Source organism: Ursus maritimus, assembly GCF_017311325.1.
Source record: "Ursus maritimus isolate PB19 chromosome X unlocalized genomic scaffold, ASM1731132v1 scaffold_X1, whole genome shotgun sequence".
NCBI lineage: Eukaryota > Metazoa > Chordata > Mammalia > Carnivora > Ursidae > Ursus > Ursus maritimus.
The window spans coordinates 984,983-999,273 of NW_024423319.1; the positions used below are offsets into that span (position 1 = coordinate 984,983).

Sequence of the window (14,291 nt, forward strand, 5' to 3'; positions counted from 1 at the left end):
CCACCACCCCAAGTCTCCTGAGGCTGGTGCCCACATAGACATGTACATAAAATGCTCTAATCCTGGACGAGGACCCAACAGGTGCACACATGTAGCTTCCCGCTTTTTGACTTGCCAGAGGCTTCAATTCTGACCTCCTTTCCAGTGGAGGGAAACCCAGGCTCAGGCCTATGGTCAGAATCCCTCCCTGCCAGAAATACTGCATAAATACTTCTATCTTCCCCTTCTCAACTGTTTGGGGAGATCACTGGATTCGTGATGATTCCCCATTTTACTCTAGTCAATGTCCTGAATGAAGATTCCAGAGTATTTGTTCCCATGCCAGGTAATAGGCTCCAAGATGAATATCACAAGACACAGAACCAGAGAAAGTAACCAAGGAAAAGCATCAAATTTCAAATAGGACATCAAGTTCCCTAGATTTTTAATCAAAACAGTTTATATTTTTTTGTTCTCCTAGGGTGACATCCCCAACAATTAGAAAACCCAACAGAGATACTTAAAAACAAGTAAACTTTAATAAGTAAAAAGTACAACCTTCTCCCAGCAATAAGCGATTGCATCCTTTGAAAGTAAAGGAGATTAGTTAATAAAGAAGAGAACATGGAACACTTTTTTAGCTTCTGTCACAAACACAAGTAGGCAGATGAATTCAGGCGTGTGAGGCTGTACACACAGGCTCTGAAGGAGTACACAAAGGACACTAAGCCAGAGATGGGAGTGGCTATAGCTGACACGATTGCTCGCATGTGGCCAGAACAGACCACTGTCCTCACAGGACATGGGAGAAAAGATTTATCCCCCCAGCAAACAACGTGGTTCAGTTCTATCCTTTTACTTGCTCCACACCATTTCACTGAGCAATGTTTAGAAACTTTTTAAATGGATTGGGGGGTGGTGCAAACCAGGAGAGAGCTAGGGTGTTAAAACAGCCATCGGGCAATAGCCGCAGATGGTTCCTGGGCTGGGCTGGATCTGAAGGAAAGGATCCCCAACTCTCCCAAGCGGAGAAGTGGGTGGCATCAAAGCTGCCTCCTTCACCCATATCCTTAAAACAGGACAGGATGGAATGACCACACCAGGAACGTCACTGAGTTCTCAAATAGCAGCTAGAATGTGCCAGAACTCTCCACCCTTTCTAGGATCTGTGTTCCATTCCCTCAAGAACAAAAGGAATTCTGTTTTCTCAATAAGGCTTTAATTTCTCTTCCCAACTGGACACAGTGCTCAAAGTGGTGTCCACTACTCAGAAACCACTTCCACTTTTATTTTCTTCTTCTTCTTCTTCTTTTTGGTACTGTCACTGTCCTGGGAGAAAGAGAAAGCCTCACAGCATCTGTTAACAACCAAATTAGGGAAGTCCCAAAAGCCCAAAAAGCCTTTTCAGGATCTGTGAGGATATTCTGGATAAAATAAATTTTGCACAGAACACAAAGTTCTGAGCTTTTCAGTGATGACCCAGTGGTCTACTTTTACAGATAACAACCTTCACATTCCCCCCTCACCATCAACAGCTTTCCAACTACGCAGTTTTTACTATAAAACGCTGGGACCTGCCTCTGTCCATCCCACAGCAGTGGCAAAGGGCACAGGCACTGTGGGCAACAGAAGGCTGCTGCTCCCTTCCCCTGCAAGTATCCTGACCGTGTTTATACATACCCCATCTCCTGGATCATCCACACTCTCTAGAGCAGCTTTGGCCTTTTTATCCTTCTTCTTCTTCTTTTCCTTCTTGATCAGCTGTGGAGAGGTCTCGTCACTTTCACTCTCTCGCTTCCGCTAAGGTGGAGACAAGTGATCAAATGTTAGATCTTGGGTAAAAACAGATGAGAAACGTTCAAGTAAGAAGGTAGAGGACCACCGGAAAAGTTCCTGACTAAATCCAAGAGGAAGTTTTCTAATTACAAACCCCAACAGAACCTTAATTTACAGAGAATGCAAACACGGTCTCATCCCTGAAGACCAGGAAGCCATGGGCACAGCGGGAGCACCAAAGCAGCAGTGGCGGGCTCAGGGACTGTGAAAAGTTCAAAGGTGGCAGGCAGTCCAGGAGTTTGGACAGGCCCCATGCACGCCAGAAGCTCTTCCCAGGCAGCTCGTTTCAGGTCACTCAGCACAACCACTCTGTGCTCTAATGCCTGAGAAACTGAGATGCTACCACATATTTTCCTGAACTTTTCAAACGCTGAGCTAATGCGATCTAGAGGTTGCCAGCCGCAGGTGACTTTGCTGAGTTTTGTACAGCTTTGATTTCAACACAAGCTGTGCCGCCATCTGACCCAGGGTGGGGGCTACAATAACACATACCTCCACCGTGTCCCAGTGTTGTCGCCTCTGCTGAGCCCACAATCCTCCCAGCAGACACAACAGGGAATGTGAACTGGAGTCCACACATTCCAAATGAGTACCCCAAGGTACGGCATGACATCCTCTCTACTGTGTGCATCACGCACCCCCACGGGGAAGCCTTGCCGTACTGAGCCATGATGCATGACTGGACTGCAACCAGCGAGAGAAGCCAAATGCAATCATCTCCCAAAACACACTCCACACTGCTCACAGCACATCACTTACCTTTGGGGCTTTTACCACTTCAGCAACGACTTTTGGGGCTTTTACCACTTCGGCAACTTCCTGTGGGTCTTTTACTGCTTTGGCCCCCACCTCTCTCTTTGCAGAGTCACTGAAAGAGAAGTAGCAATAGGTGAGATGCACTGAACGGCTTTCCAGGGAGGTGAGTACTGCTGCGTCCTCAATCAGTGATATCTGGCAAGTCTAAAGCCACCATCAAAATACTGACGACAGACAGAAGAACTCACCACTTACTGTTGCAGACTGACTCCCTCTAGAGTCCCACGAGCCAGACTAGAAAGGGATAACTGTCTGCTGTGCAGGCCCAAGCCCCTACCTGGCCCGGGCAGTCAAGGGGTAGTCCCTACAGCTCCCAAGACCTCATTGAGCACCACACAAGTTCCTACAGTCCCACATTTTAGCAGCTCTCCCCCAGACTAAATCTGCCACCTCCCCATACCCAGGCTCCACACCCTCCTGTCCTGACTCACCTAGGCAGCCACCACGCCGCACCTACCCCTCTGGGCTCTGCGGCCTTCCGTCCTCACTGCAGTTGACGTCCTCACCTGTAGTTGATGTACTACTGCATCCAGGCGGCAAGCATGCCATCTCTGCCTGCCTGGGGCTCTCACACATCCTGCCCTCACCTGTAGTCCACATACTCCTGCATCCAGGTGGCAGGCGTGCTGTCTGTGGGCTTCCCATGCTTATCCAGAAGACCCTGCTTGATCATCAGCTTCTTCTGACTTGCCTGGTAGACCGTCAGGGTTTCAACATCAGAACAGTGTAACACATGAAGCAGGTTATTATGCTTGCTCAAATAAGACTCCTCCCCTGGGTGTTGTCAGCTGGGCCTCACACTTCTCTGCAAAGCACTCAGAACGTGGGACTTGTGCCACTTCCCTCCCACCCCATTCTTCCACCACAGGGCCTTTGCAGTACATATGATTCCAGCTTCCCCAGACTCTCCCCTCCCTTCTTCACCTCATCAACACATAACATTGTGTCCTTTATGCTGGCATGGCCCCAGCGAAGACCCCTTACCCAAACCCCCCAACCAAGTCCAACCCCTCATTTTGGACTCCTGAGGTGCCAGGCTTTAGTTGTGCTTGGCTTCAGTTGTGCAATAGGACTGATGTCCATCTGCTTTCCCCCATTAGACTAAAACCTGTAAGGTCTGAGATGGTCCCATTTCTACTCACCATCACTCCCCAGAGCCCAGTACAAAGCAAGGTTGTGGTGATAGGGACAAAGCCGAGAGCCACCCAAGTGAGTATTCAACAACACAAAAGAGTTAACTCACAGCAGGGCACACACCCAGTCCCACTTACCTTTGGACCTAAACCCCACTTCCGAGGATAAGTGTCTCTCTCCATGATTACTCTCTTGATCTTGGCTACAATACCGTGGTCACAGGTAGATATCACTGCTGTGGTCATTAATGCAATAGCTGCAGGTGTTAGAAAGAGATGAAAGAATGACTTGGAAGGGAGAAACTTCGTATGTTATGAGCCCTAATTCCACTGTTTTATATAAATTTTAAAACCCCATTTTAGGGGCACCTGGGTGACTCAGTCAGTTAAGTGTCCAACTCGATTTCAGCTCAGGTCATGATCTCAGGGTCATGAGATCAGCTCCGCATCCAGCGTGGAGCCTGCTTAAGATTCTCTCCCCCTCTGGGGCGCCTGGGTGGCACAGCGGTTAAGCGTCTGCCTTTGGCTCAGGGCGTGATCCCGGCGTTCTGGGATGGAGCCCCACATCAGGCTCCTCTGCTATGAGCCTGCTTCTTCCTCTCCCACTCCCCCTGCTTGTGTTCCCTCTCTCGCTGGCTGTCTGTTATCTCTGTTGAATAAATAAAATCTTTAAAAATAAAAAAAGATTCTCTCCCCCTCTGCCCCTCCCTCCGCTCGTGCATGTGTTCACATGCTCTCTCTCTCAAAATAAATAAGATCTTAAAAACACACACACACACACAAACATTTAAGGGACACCTGGGTGGCTCAGTTGGTTAAGCGTCTGCCTTCGACTCAGGTCATGATCCCGGAGTCCCGGGATCGAGCCCCGCATCCGGCTCCCTGCTCAGCGGAGAGTCTGCTTCTCCCTCTGCCCCTCACCCCGCTTGTGCTCAAGCTCTCTCTCTCTTTCAAATGAATAAATAAAATCTTTACAAAGAAAAAAAAACATTTAACACTCGAAGCTCTACTGCCTTGAGGTTTCCTTTGCTGAGGATGTTCATATGGAGAAAATCCACCGTTATGGCAAAAAAGCTCTGAAACCTTATTAAAATTATCAGTTGAAAAAATATTTACACTAACCACATAAAAAGCAATGCTTCCTAAATCCTCAAGAGACCTCTTAATAAGTAAATCAGAGCTATTCATTTAACCTGCCTGATTTGCACCAGGAAGAAAGCACATCATCAGAGTCCCTTCTCAGTTGCAAGCAAGGATCTATGGATAGCAGCCAGAGAAGGGAACACCTCAGTAAGGCACCCTAAAGACACACTCACCAGGCTTGGGGCTCAGGGCACACATGGGGAAAAGCTTGCACAGCCCCTTCAGGGCAACGGAACATTTGAAGTTTTAAGGGACAATCCAACAGTAGCTAAAGGTTCACAAGTTAACTGCTATAGGCAGAAAAGGAATGGACTAAACTTTTCATCTCAATTACCACAGACATTTATTCCATTCGTTAAGGATTTTCCCTCTCCCCACTGGAACCAAGCTGCTGAGACATGGCCTCTAATAGCAGCCAGTTAGGGCAAGGGGAAGCCCCACTTACCTCCTTCTCATCTATGCCTATCTAACACAGTCCTTTGCTTTGACTACCCCTACAGGCCCCAGACAACACAAGGATTAGATGAACCTGAGGAGCCAGGACTTGGGGCCTGCTCTTAGTGAGCCTGGTTGTGATGGTGCAGAAGGAACTAGGGAAAGCCCCCGTCTTACCCATGCAGATTGCTTCCCCCTTGGTGGTGATGACCACAATCTCCTGATTGACTTCGATGCCATCCTCATATCGGAGAACACCTGGAAGCATGATTTTTGCCCCATAGCAGATTGCATTCACCTGCAGAGACAGCATGACATGTCAGAGCCCTAGCTGCTGCACTAGCCCCTGCCCTCCATCCATACCCTTACCAGCACAAAGGAGAACATTGGGGGAGGGGAGGGGACCTGCGGGATGGCGCTAATGGCACTGACAGCCACTGGCTGCAATCTGGTGCATGAAGCAACCATCCGCCACGGGCTAGGCACCTGATACACATGGACTCAGAAACGTTATTAAAGGGGAGTTTAAATCCCTACTCCTCATTCCTCCACTGGACTTAAAGGCATTTTCATCTTAAAGCCAAATACAGCCTTACTCTTCCTTAATTACTCTTCTCTCTTTTTTATCCTTGAGGACGGAAACCCTGATAGAACTAGGAGACCTTTTTGCTTTTTTGGGAGATCTGGCCTCTAACAGGCTCCAAAATAGCCAGCAAGCAAGATTACTGAGGCCTGTTGAAACAATCACATGCAAGCTAAGGCCACCTCTCCCTGACTTCAGTGGCTTGTGCCATCTTGTTTTCACTTACCTAGAACTCTTTCGCTGACCGTATTTCACTTCCCCCTTAAATTCACCCAGAGGGTACCAGTCTGACCCACGCATAAGGAGGTTATATGACATTTATGTTGTTGTTTCATATGATTACATTTTTTCAATTATTATAATGGCATAGCTTAGTATGCCTCTGTAATTTTTGTCTCTTATTACAAAGCCTAATATACCAAAAAAAAATGCACCTAACACCCTCAACTTAGCTATCTTTTGTCCCTGACATAATTACATCATTAAGAGAACTACTTATGGAGTGCCTGGCTGGCTCAGTCGGTGCAGCATGCAACTCTTGATTTCAGAGTTGTGAGTTCAAGCCCCACACTGGATTTATATAGGGATTACTTAAAATCTTAAAAAAAAAAAAAAAAAAGCTTGGTTAAGTTCAGAGACTTAAGAGAAAAAAACTTTACTGAAATTCCTAAGGACATAGCTTATAATATCTCTGAAACGCTCATTTCAACTTTCAATCCCAATCAAAAAAAAACTTTCTGGCGACAACTTAAATATATCAAGGCTTCTTAGGCACGTGCAGTACTGCCAGGTTACAGGAAGACAAATTTTATGTACCACTAATAGTTAACTCTGGGACAACTCAAAGTAAATGCTTAAACAATTTGCCTTATTTTGATAGGAAGTATGTCTAGCATTAAAGTTTCCACTTTAGTATATTTGGTTTTGATTTAGTAAAAACAATTATAAATGCTTATTCACAAAAGAATCCAGAGTCCAATCTACAAAACCAGAAAAAGAATAAATTGCCCAATGGAAAATAATAAGTTCACATCATGTTTCATCTCTTTCCACAGAAAGGATTTCAGAACACAGACTGTCTCTCATCTTTGTGGAATCACATTTTGTGCAAATGTGAACTTGTAACTCAGAACTTACTGCACTGTCTTTCATCACCAGCCTTTTATGAGAAGTCAACAGCTTTTCCAAAGGGTAAACAACTCGCCGCAGGTAACTCTCATCCTTGTGGTTGTCATACAGCCACTGGGCATCAAGCACGTCATGCATTGTCACCATGTGGTCCTAAAAAGCAGCCATATATGAAAACTATTCAGTGTCACTGTATCTGAAATAGTCCAACAGAACCCAAACTTCCAAAACCTGAATGAATTTAGTCCAAACTCTGAGTCTTCAGTCTCTTCAGAATCACCTCTCTTCTACACGTCTGTAACTACTGATATACTGAAACCTAAGTAGGCATTTTTGTAGGCTGGGAGGTAGTGAATGAATAGAGTAATGCTTTCTATCCAATCATCTCCCACAGCCCAGGTTTTCAATGTTCCAAAGTTTCATTAACAGAACAGGGAAGCTGCCCTGAACTGAACTCAACACTTTGGAAATTGTGTTTTCCAAGATGTGAAGCAGGTGGAATTCCACCAAGGGTGGGAAGATATTAAGTACCAGCTCTAAAACTTCTAGCCCCATTAACGGTGTACCTTTTCACTCATGACTCCAGAACGAACCCTCCGAAGTTCCTGCATCTGACCGCCAACTCCCAGTAACAAACCAAGGTGCACACACAGTGTCCGAATATAGGTGCCGGCCTCACAGCTCACCCAAAAGATTCCTAAGACACATACACACACAGAAGTAGCACATTGTCCAAATTAAACACATCAGTGAGAAACCCAGAATTATTCTCTGAGCCAGCGAGATTAAATACAATAGAAAGTCTCTGACCACACCATATACTAAGGGCATCTACTCTTAACAAGAAAATTTAATTCTCAAGAATGCATTCCTGTCCACATGTGGTCAATGTTAATTCAGTTCCTCACAGACCTAATGACTCACCTAATCTTCTTTCAGGATCATACTCAATCATCTTGCTCTCATATATGGTCCGCACTCGGAGTTGCCTCTTTACTGCAGCAATAAGTGGAGGTCGCTGGAATAAGGCACCTGTCAGAGTTTCTAGGGCCTGAGAATAAGCACAAACCAAAATAAAGACTCTCATTGCATGGACTCTCAAATAGGAGCAAACAGCCTATTGTGGTAGTTTGAGGACACAAATGAAAAAGTTTCTTTCAATCATTTAAGGCCTAAAATGTCCTTTCCATTTTTGCTTCTTCTTTCAAAGACACATGGATGACTCAGTGCTTATCAGAGCCCTTTCCTCAGAAGGGACATGGCCAGAAGTGCCCCTGCCAATCCGCAGTACCTGTCCAGGCTGGCGTGAGCAACCCACTGAGAAGGGCGTAAGACAGGACAGCCAGGAAAGCCGACCTGTTTCCAGATGTCTATGGGCTCAGACACCCAAGTCGCCAAAAGATGCCCTCCCTGTAATCACAAACTTACCCTAGAAAGTTGACTCCCCCCTTCAATAGCATTGTGTAGCCGGACAATTCCCACATACTCTTTGCCTGAAAAATGACAAAAGAGTAGTCAGGTGTGGCCACTGAGTTTTCTGTATTGTTATATGCTCATATTCCCATTTTGTGCAGCAAAAGCATGCAATTTGATGACTTCTTTCTGTAAAATTTCCATTAAGACAGGTTTCATGGTTTGAACATGGGAAAGGAATGGAGATGCTCCCTCTCATTAGGAGTTCAACTTCCAAGGTGCTGACAAGGATAGCTGGAATACCCAGTATAGAGCCTGCTTAGAACAAAACCTTGCAAGGTCACGTAGGAGATCCCCCTGATGAAAATGAGGGAAAGGCATTTTAGCAGCAAATACTCCGAGGAGCCTGGAGCGATAAGCCTAGAGATGGACTCAGACACAGCCCTGTCTCAGTGCTGGGAACAGATAGTCAACTTGATGTGCACATGCCCAGTACCTGGAACTCCAAAAAAGGCAGACTCACTATGATATGGCAAGGGACAGAAGGTACACAACCAGAGTATCCCTGCTTAGGATTTTTTTTGACTAATGAAGAAACCACTACCAAGGGCCAAAAAGTAGAAGGAGGAAACCTAGAAAGCCTTCCAATAACAAAGTAGCTGCCTCTTTTAATTCCCTCTTCCACATACCTGCACTCTGCTGAGATTTCACCAAGCGAGTGGCTCGTTCTATGCACACGATTAAACAGCCAGTCACCTTGGGATCCAGAGTACCACTGTGTCCTGTCTTCTCCACCCTAAGTATTCGTCGGATCCAGGCTACCACCTCATGGGAAGAGGGGTTGGAAGGCTTGTCAAGATTAATGAAACCTGTCCTAAAATGGAAAAGAAATCACTGTGCCATCATTTCTGGCCCTCTAATAAAAACTAAATCTGAAGAGTAAAAGTTCACCACGGGTACAGGTAATGTATTTACAGCAATTCTAGGCCATTCTAAAATGCCACTACATCCTTGAACAACTGATGTGAAAAAGTAACTTTTTTAAGTACACTCAATGACCAATGTGGGTTCGAATTAATGACCCAAAGATCAAGAGTCCCATGCTCTACCGACTGAGCCAGTCAGGCACCCCTGAAAAGGTCATTTGAAAAGAAAAGAAGTCTGAGCAGTACATGCTCCCAACACACGTACCTGATATAGTCCCCAATCTCCCTCTTCAAAGGATTTGAACCACAAGGAAGAGGTGTATAATGTGTTGTCCTTACATTTAACTTATCAAAATTCTGGAAAGCAATGATACAACACAAAATAAACTTAATAAACCATTAACATATGTACAACAAGAGTCAGCACCACTACCGACCATGTTATGGTTAACCCACAAGTTTATAAACTTGGATTCTGCTCCTATATTTTCATTATCTAGTGTGACAGACTGTTAAGCCTCCTTACACACTGGAAAAATTACCCATATGACTAGAATTAAGACAAATTTGATCACTTCTCTAGAAAGATTTCTTAGAGTACTAAGACTGGCAACGTTTCTCATACACAACCAGCTTGTTCCTGCACCAGATCTCTGCTCCTTTTCATTCTCCTCCTTTCCAAGGCTTGACCACAGGTCTGAAAGAGCTCCCCTCAACTGAAGCTCATCCTTCATGTTGCCCAGTTTAGTTTCATCATGGTACTTGGCGCAAACAGCAATTGTTTTTTAACTATCTCTCACACCTAGATTTTAAATTCCAAGATAGCAGGGACGGTGGCCTACCCAGTTCACTAGCATACAGAGCCTGCAACAGTAAAGCAGATATAAATGGTAGACCCAGCTGACCAAGCAGGAACTCAACTGTGTTGAATTATAAAAGCAAATCCCTTTCGTTTACTTCATAGATATTGGTTTATTATAACACTTTGTCAAGAAGCGCCTCAGTAACTTTCTCTACCCTAGCCTTTTCTCCTAATCTCATACCTGGTACCCACTAAGTTGTTTGTGAAACTTGTAATTCAACTCATTACTGAGCCACTCTATTTAAAATCCAACACAACAGTCAGCAATTTCTAGAGGACCTGTTACATGCTAAGGCCTATGGCTAAACACGTTTCATGGATTACCTCCTACAGCCCTCAGCCAGCCTTCCCAAGAGAAGATACCATAAGCAAACAGCCTCAGAGATTAAACAGCCTCAAGAGTCAGGCTCAAAGTCACACACTGCCTGACTCAAATTGGTCTGGCTTCAAAGCCCATGTCCTCAAGCACTAAAGCAGTCCCACTCCAAGTGTGGCCCACAAACTTTACAAGTCTGTAACGTGGAGTTAAATATAGAAACCAAGAACTAATTATTTATGAACTTTTAATGGCAGTATGACATTGTTGTGACATTTTAACTGCATTCTGCTACAGCACTGGGTGCACTGGAAATGAAAAATGAAACAAAACCTGATTCTTCGTGTCAGACACTTTGAAGAACACTGCTTTAGACTGTATCATCTGACATTTCCTAAGTCAAAGATGCTAGTGCTAATCACTATTAATGAACTCCTAACACTCAAATAATGTAAAAGCTAGGCATTGATCTGATACATAATCTTAACTACATACCTTGAGCAACAGGGGCCACTGAGATGTGTCCAACTGAGCCACCTTGGATTCAGGTTTGATAAGAAATTCTTCAGCATGTTGTATCTCCTTATACAGGACAGAAATACACTGTTAAACTTCCCACCTGCTTTTGAACAATTCCATTACTACCATGTAAGTCTAACCCTCTTAAACAGAAAACAAGGTAGTCTCTATGCCTCTTCACTGGGACTTCCAAGTAAGAAAGAAATGAACCAGGATCTCAGAAGGGTAAGTGAAGCGCCACCGAGATGGGGACCGCTAGGAGTGCCTGGGTGGCTCTGTCAGTTAAGCGTTTGACTCTTGATTTCAGCACAGGTGATGATCTCAGGGTCCTGAGATGGAGAGACCTGTGTCTGGCGGTGTGCTGGGCATGGAGTCTCCTTGAGATTCTCTCTCTCTTCCTCTGCCCCTCCCCCAACACAGCCCCCACAAGCAAACTCTTTCTCTAAAGAAACAAAATCTTCAAAAAAAAAAAAAAAAAGATGGGGACAGTTACTTAAAGAGAAAGAGGGATAGTGGGTCTGTGGGTGGGATAAACAAGAATTTCACGGAGAGCAGCTGGTGTAGTCAACATAATTTAGCAAACTATACTTGACAGGAGAGATTTAGGTGGCTGGGGTAGTGTGGTTTCTACACAACCACTACCCAACTCCAACCCATTCCTTAAAAACTTTTAAAAACAGTTCTTTTATGTAATGTGTTACCTAAGTAATGTTTCCCTTTAGTTAAAGCGAAGTATAACATATTCCTACTCACTGCTACATCATCTTTGGGTAACGACTTCCGCTCCTTTTTCTTCTTATGTTTCTTCGGCAAAATAAATACTAAAACAGACAAGAGTTTTGGGAGTTTTTCTCGAAAATAAGGATAACGAAGCTGAAAATAGAAAATGAAATCAGAGCAAGCAGAAAATGGACGTTTGGTCTTGAATTACTGGGGAAAGCAAAGTGTGTAAGGCCAAACGGGTGGGTTGCACAGCTCGGTAACCGACCGCAAGCAGTAGCACATGTCGGCTTCCATTCCGGTTCACCACGTGGCCGTGGCGGGGCTTAAACCTGCCACAGAAGTGTTCGGCCCACGGGCTACAAAGTTCCGTAAGTGACCACTCAACTGCCCCCTACCCGGTCTGTGGCCCATAGAACTTTCTTGCGACTTGGAGCTAGGCGCACGCCGGCGCCCCTTGGCCCTTATTCTTCCCCGCCTGTTCCTACACGCCCTTTCGCGTGGCACTGACCGTAGCGTCTGGGCTGGCGGCGGTACAGGTACTGCCAGGTCTCCCGTCACAGCGGGGTCGCCGACAGGGCCGACCCCTTTCAACGGCGACCCGGGCCCTAAGGAGGCTGTGTCATCGCGGAAGGCCCGGGCCTCGCGGAGCCACGTCACTGAGAGGACCCCTCCATCCCTTGCCCTCACCCGTAGACCCAAGGCCAAAAGGCAAGGCCAGCAGAAGGCCCGGCTGCGACGGGACCGGCCTGACGGCAAAGCAGCGAAGAGCTTGGCCCCCGACGCCGTCACCTTCCCACCCCCGGCTCTCAGGGGCGGCGGAGCTGGTACTTAGCCCGGCCACCCACGAGGAAACGACACTTACCTTCCGCGTCCGCCATGTTGCCCCGCACAGCGTGCGAGCCGCGTGGGCCACCACCGAGGGAGCTAGCACAGACTCCCGCCGCCCTCAGGCCGCGCCACTAAAACCCGCCCACCTGTGCGACGCCCGGTGCGTGCTGCGCCGCGGGGCTGAGGGGCGGGGCTAGGCTCCGGGAGCAGAGCCCGAAGCGCGCGCGGACCGCCGGCGCAACCTCATTGGCTGGCTCGCCACCCCCCCCCCCGCCCGCGATAGCGCGTCCGCGCGTGCGCTTTGGGATTCGCCCTGCCCTAGGCTGCCGGCGCTGGAGACGCATGCGCAGCCCGCCCCGGCTGCCCATAGCCTGTGGGCGTGGCCCCGACCACGGTTCGCTGACCTTCCCCAGGTTTAACGCGGGCTTGGGTACCCGGGTATCCCGCAAGCACTCTGTTCTAACAGCAGCTCTCGGCTTCCTCTCGCCGACCCTTTAAGGTTGGTATCGGATCAGTCCCCACTGAAAAATAAAGACGTTGAGGCACGGAGGTTGAAAGTCCTTTGCTGCTTGCAATACCCATCTAGCTAGAGTGGTCTGGCCAATAGGAATACAGTGCGAGCCACTTGTGGACTTTTAAATTTTCCAGCAGTCACAGAGCAAAAAAAAAAAAAAGGTAAAAAGAAAAAGGTGAAATTGATTTTAATAACGATTTTTGTGTAACCCAGCGATCCGAAATATTATCATTTCAACATATAAGCGATACACTTTATGAATGGAATATTTTACATTTGTACTTAGTCTTTCCAGTGTGTATTGTACACTTAACAGCGCACCTCGATTTGAACTCCAGGACGGGGCTCCATGTCGTGCTCTATAGTCACAGGTCGCTTAATGGCTGCAATATCTGACAGCAGGAAGTAGCAAATCCTGGTTCAAGCTGTGTTCCCTTCTGTCTTTGGTGTTCGTCTCACTCTTCTGTCTCTCAAGCGGGGGTTCTTAATCTAACCTCTGTGGACTTGACTGAGCTCTATTTATTTAATTCCTTATTGCAATTGTAAATGAAATCTTTTGCCATTATCTTTTCTAATGAGTTGCTGCTTTTCTTCCATCTCTCCTCTGCCATACAAAGATTTTATTTTGCTGTGGCTTAAAAAACAGCTGATGATTGGTTTTTCCTCACTTTTTATTCTGTCTAGAATTTATTTGGGTGTATGCCAAGGTAATAATAATAATGATGTAAATTGGCTTTTTATAGATAACCAAAGTCCCCAGAATCAGCCAATCCATGAGTAGTTCACTACTTCCCCCCCCTTATTTTATAATAATTCATTGGTAAATATTTCACTGAATAACTTTGAGGTATTCATTGATGGTTCTCCTGTGGGCTTCCTCTTTCTCCAAAACTCTTCATCCAATCTGATAGCAAAACCTCTCAGCTTTGCTTTCAAAAGAGGTCCAGAATCTGATGGTTTTTACCACCCTCATTGCTGTCACTGTAGTCCATGCCATCATTACAGCTCTCCTATATTTTTCCAGTGGGCTCCTTACAGGTGCCCCTGCTTCTACTTTTGTCAATTATGCTGTCTTAACATAGCAGCTGGCAAGTGCCTTTAAACTGTAAATCAGGCCATGTCCCTCCTCTGCTCAAA

General features: G+C 46.2%; 1 protein-coding gene and 2 non-coding genes across 4 annotated transcripts; all 3 read right to left on the reverse strand.

Moving 5' to 3' along the window:
• Nucleotides 1–407: 407 nt before the first annotated feature.
• Nucleotides 408–12,831, reverse strand: DKC1 (dyskerin pseudouridine synthase 1). Of its 2 annotated transcripts, XM_040626676.1 has the most exons (15): nucleotides 12,675–12,831; nucleotides 11,843–11,910; nucleotides 11,066–11,152; nucleotides 9,658–9,749; nucleotides 9,156–9,340; nucleotides 8,482–8,546; nucleotides 7,978–8,104; nucleotides 7,620–7,750; nucleotides 7,063–7,206; nucleotides 5,520–5,640; nucleotides 3,903–4,021; nucleotides 3,219–3,322; nucleotides 2,575–2,683; nucleotides 1,660–1,779; nucleotides 408–1,308 (listed from the first exon to the last, which is right to left on the reverse strand). In XM_040626676.1, the coding sequence occupies exons 1-15, from the start codon at nucleotides 12,688–12,690 to the stop codon at nucleotides 1,243–1,245; spliced, it is 1,554 nt and encodes a 517-aa protein (XP_040482610.1). In that variant the 5' UTR covers nucleotides 12,691–12,831; the 3' UTR covers nucleotides 408–1,242. The 2 variants fall into 2 exon arrangements, with proteins under 2 accessions (XP_040482610.1, XP_040482612.1); XM_040626678.1 differs by lacking the exons at nucleotides 8,482–8,546; nucleotides 9,156–9,340; nucleotides 9,658–9,749.
• On the reverse strand, nucleotides 2,761–2,889 carry LOC121103871. Its single transcript, XR_005836162.1, has one exon. It is a non-coding gene; the product is annotated as a small nucleolar RNA SNORA56 (small nucleolar RNA).
• LOC121103870 lies at nucleotides 7,385–7,522 on the reverse strand. Its single transcript, XR_005836160.1, has one exon. It is a non-coding gene; the product is annotated as a small nucleolar RNA SNORA36 family (small nucleolar RNA).
• Nucleotides 12,832–14,291: the final 1,460 nt, after the last annotated feature.

Excerpts from the sequence above, each read along its gene's own strand:
- DKC1 (XM_040626676.1), bottom strand. Across the intron at positions 8,105-8,481 it reads GGGGGAGTCAACTTTCTAGG|GCCCTAGAAACTCTGACAGG; the intron begins GTAAGTTTGTGA and ends GCTTATTCTCAG. Across the intron at positions 2,684-3,218 it reads CAGGAGTATGTGGACTACAG|TGACTCTGCAAAGAGAGAGG; the intron begins GTGAGGGCAGGA and ends CTTCTCTTTCAG.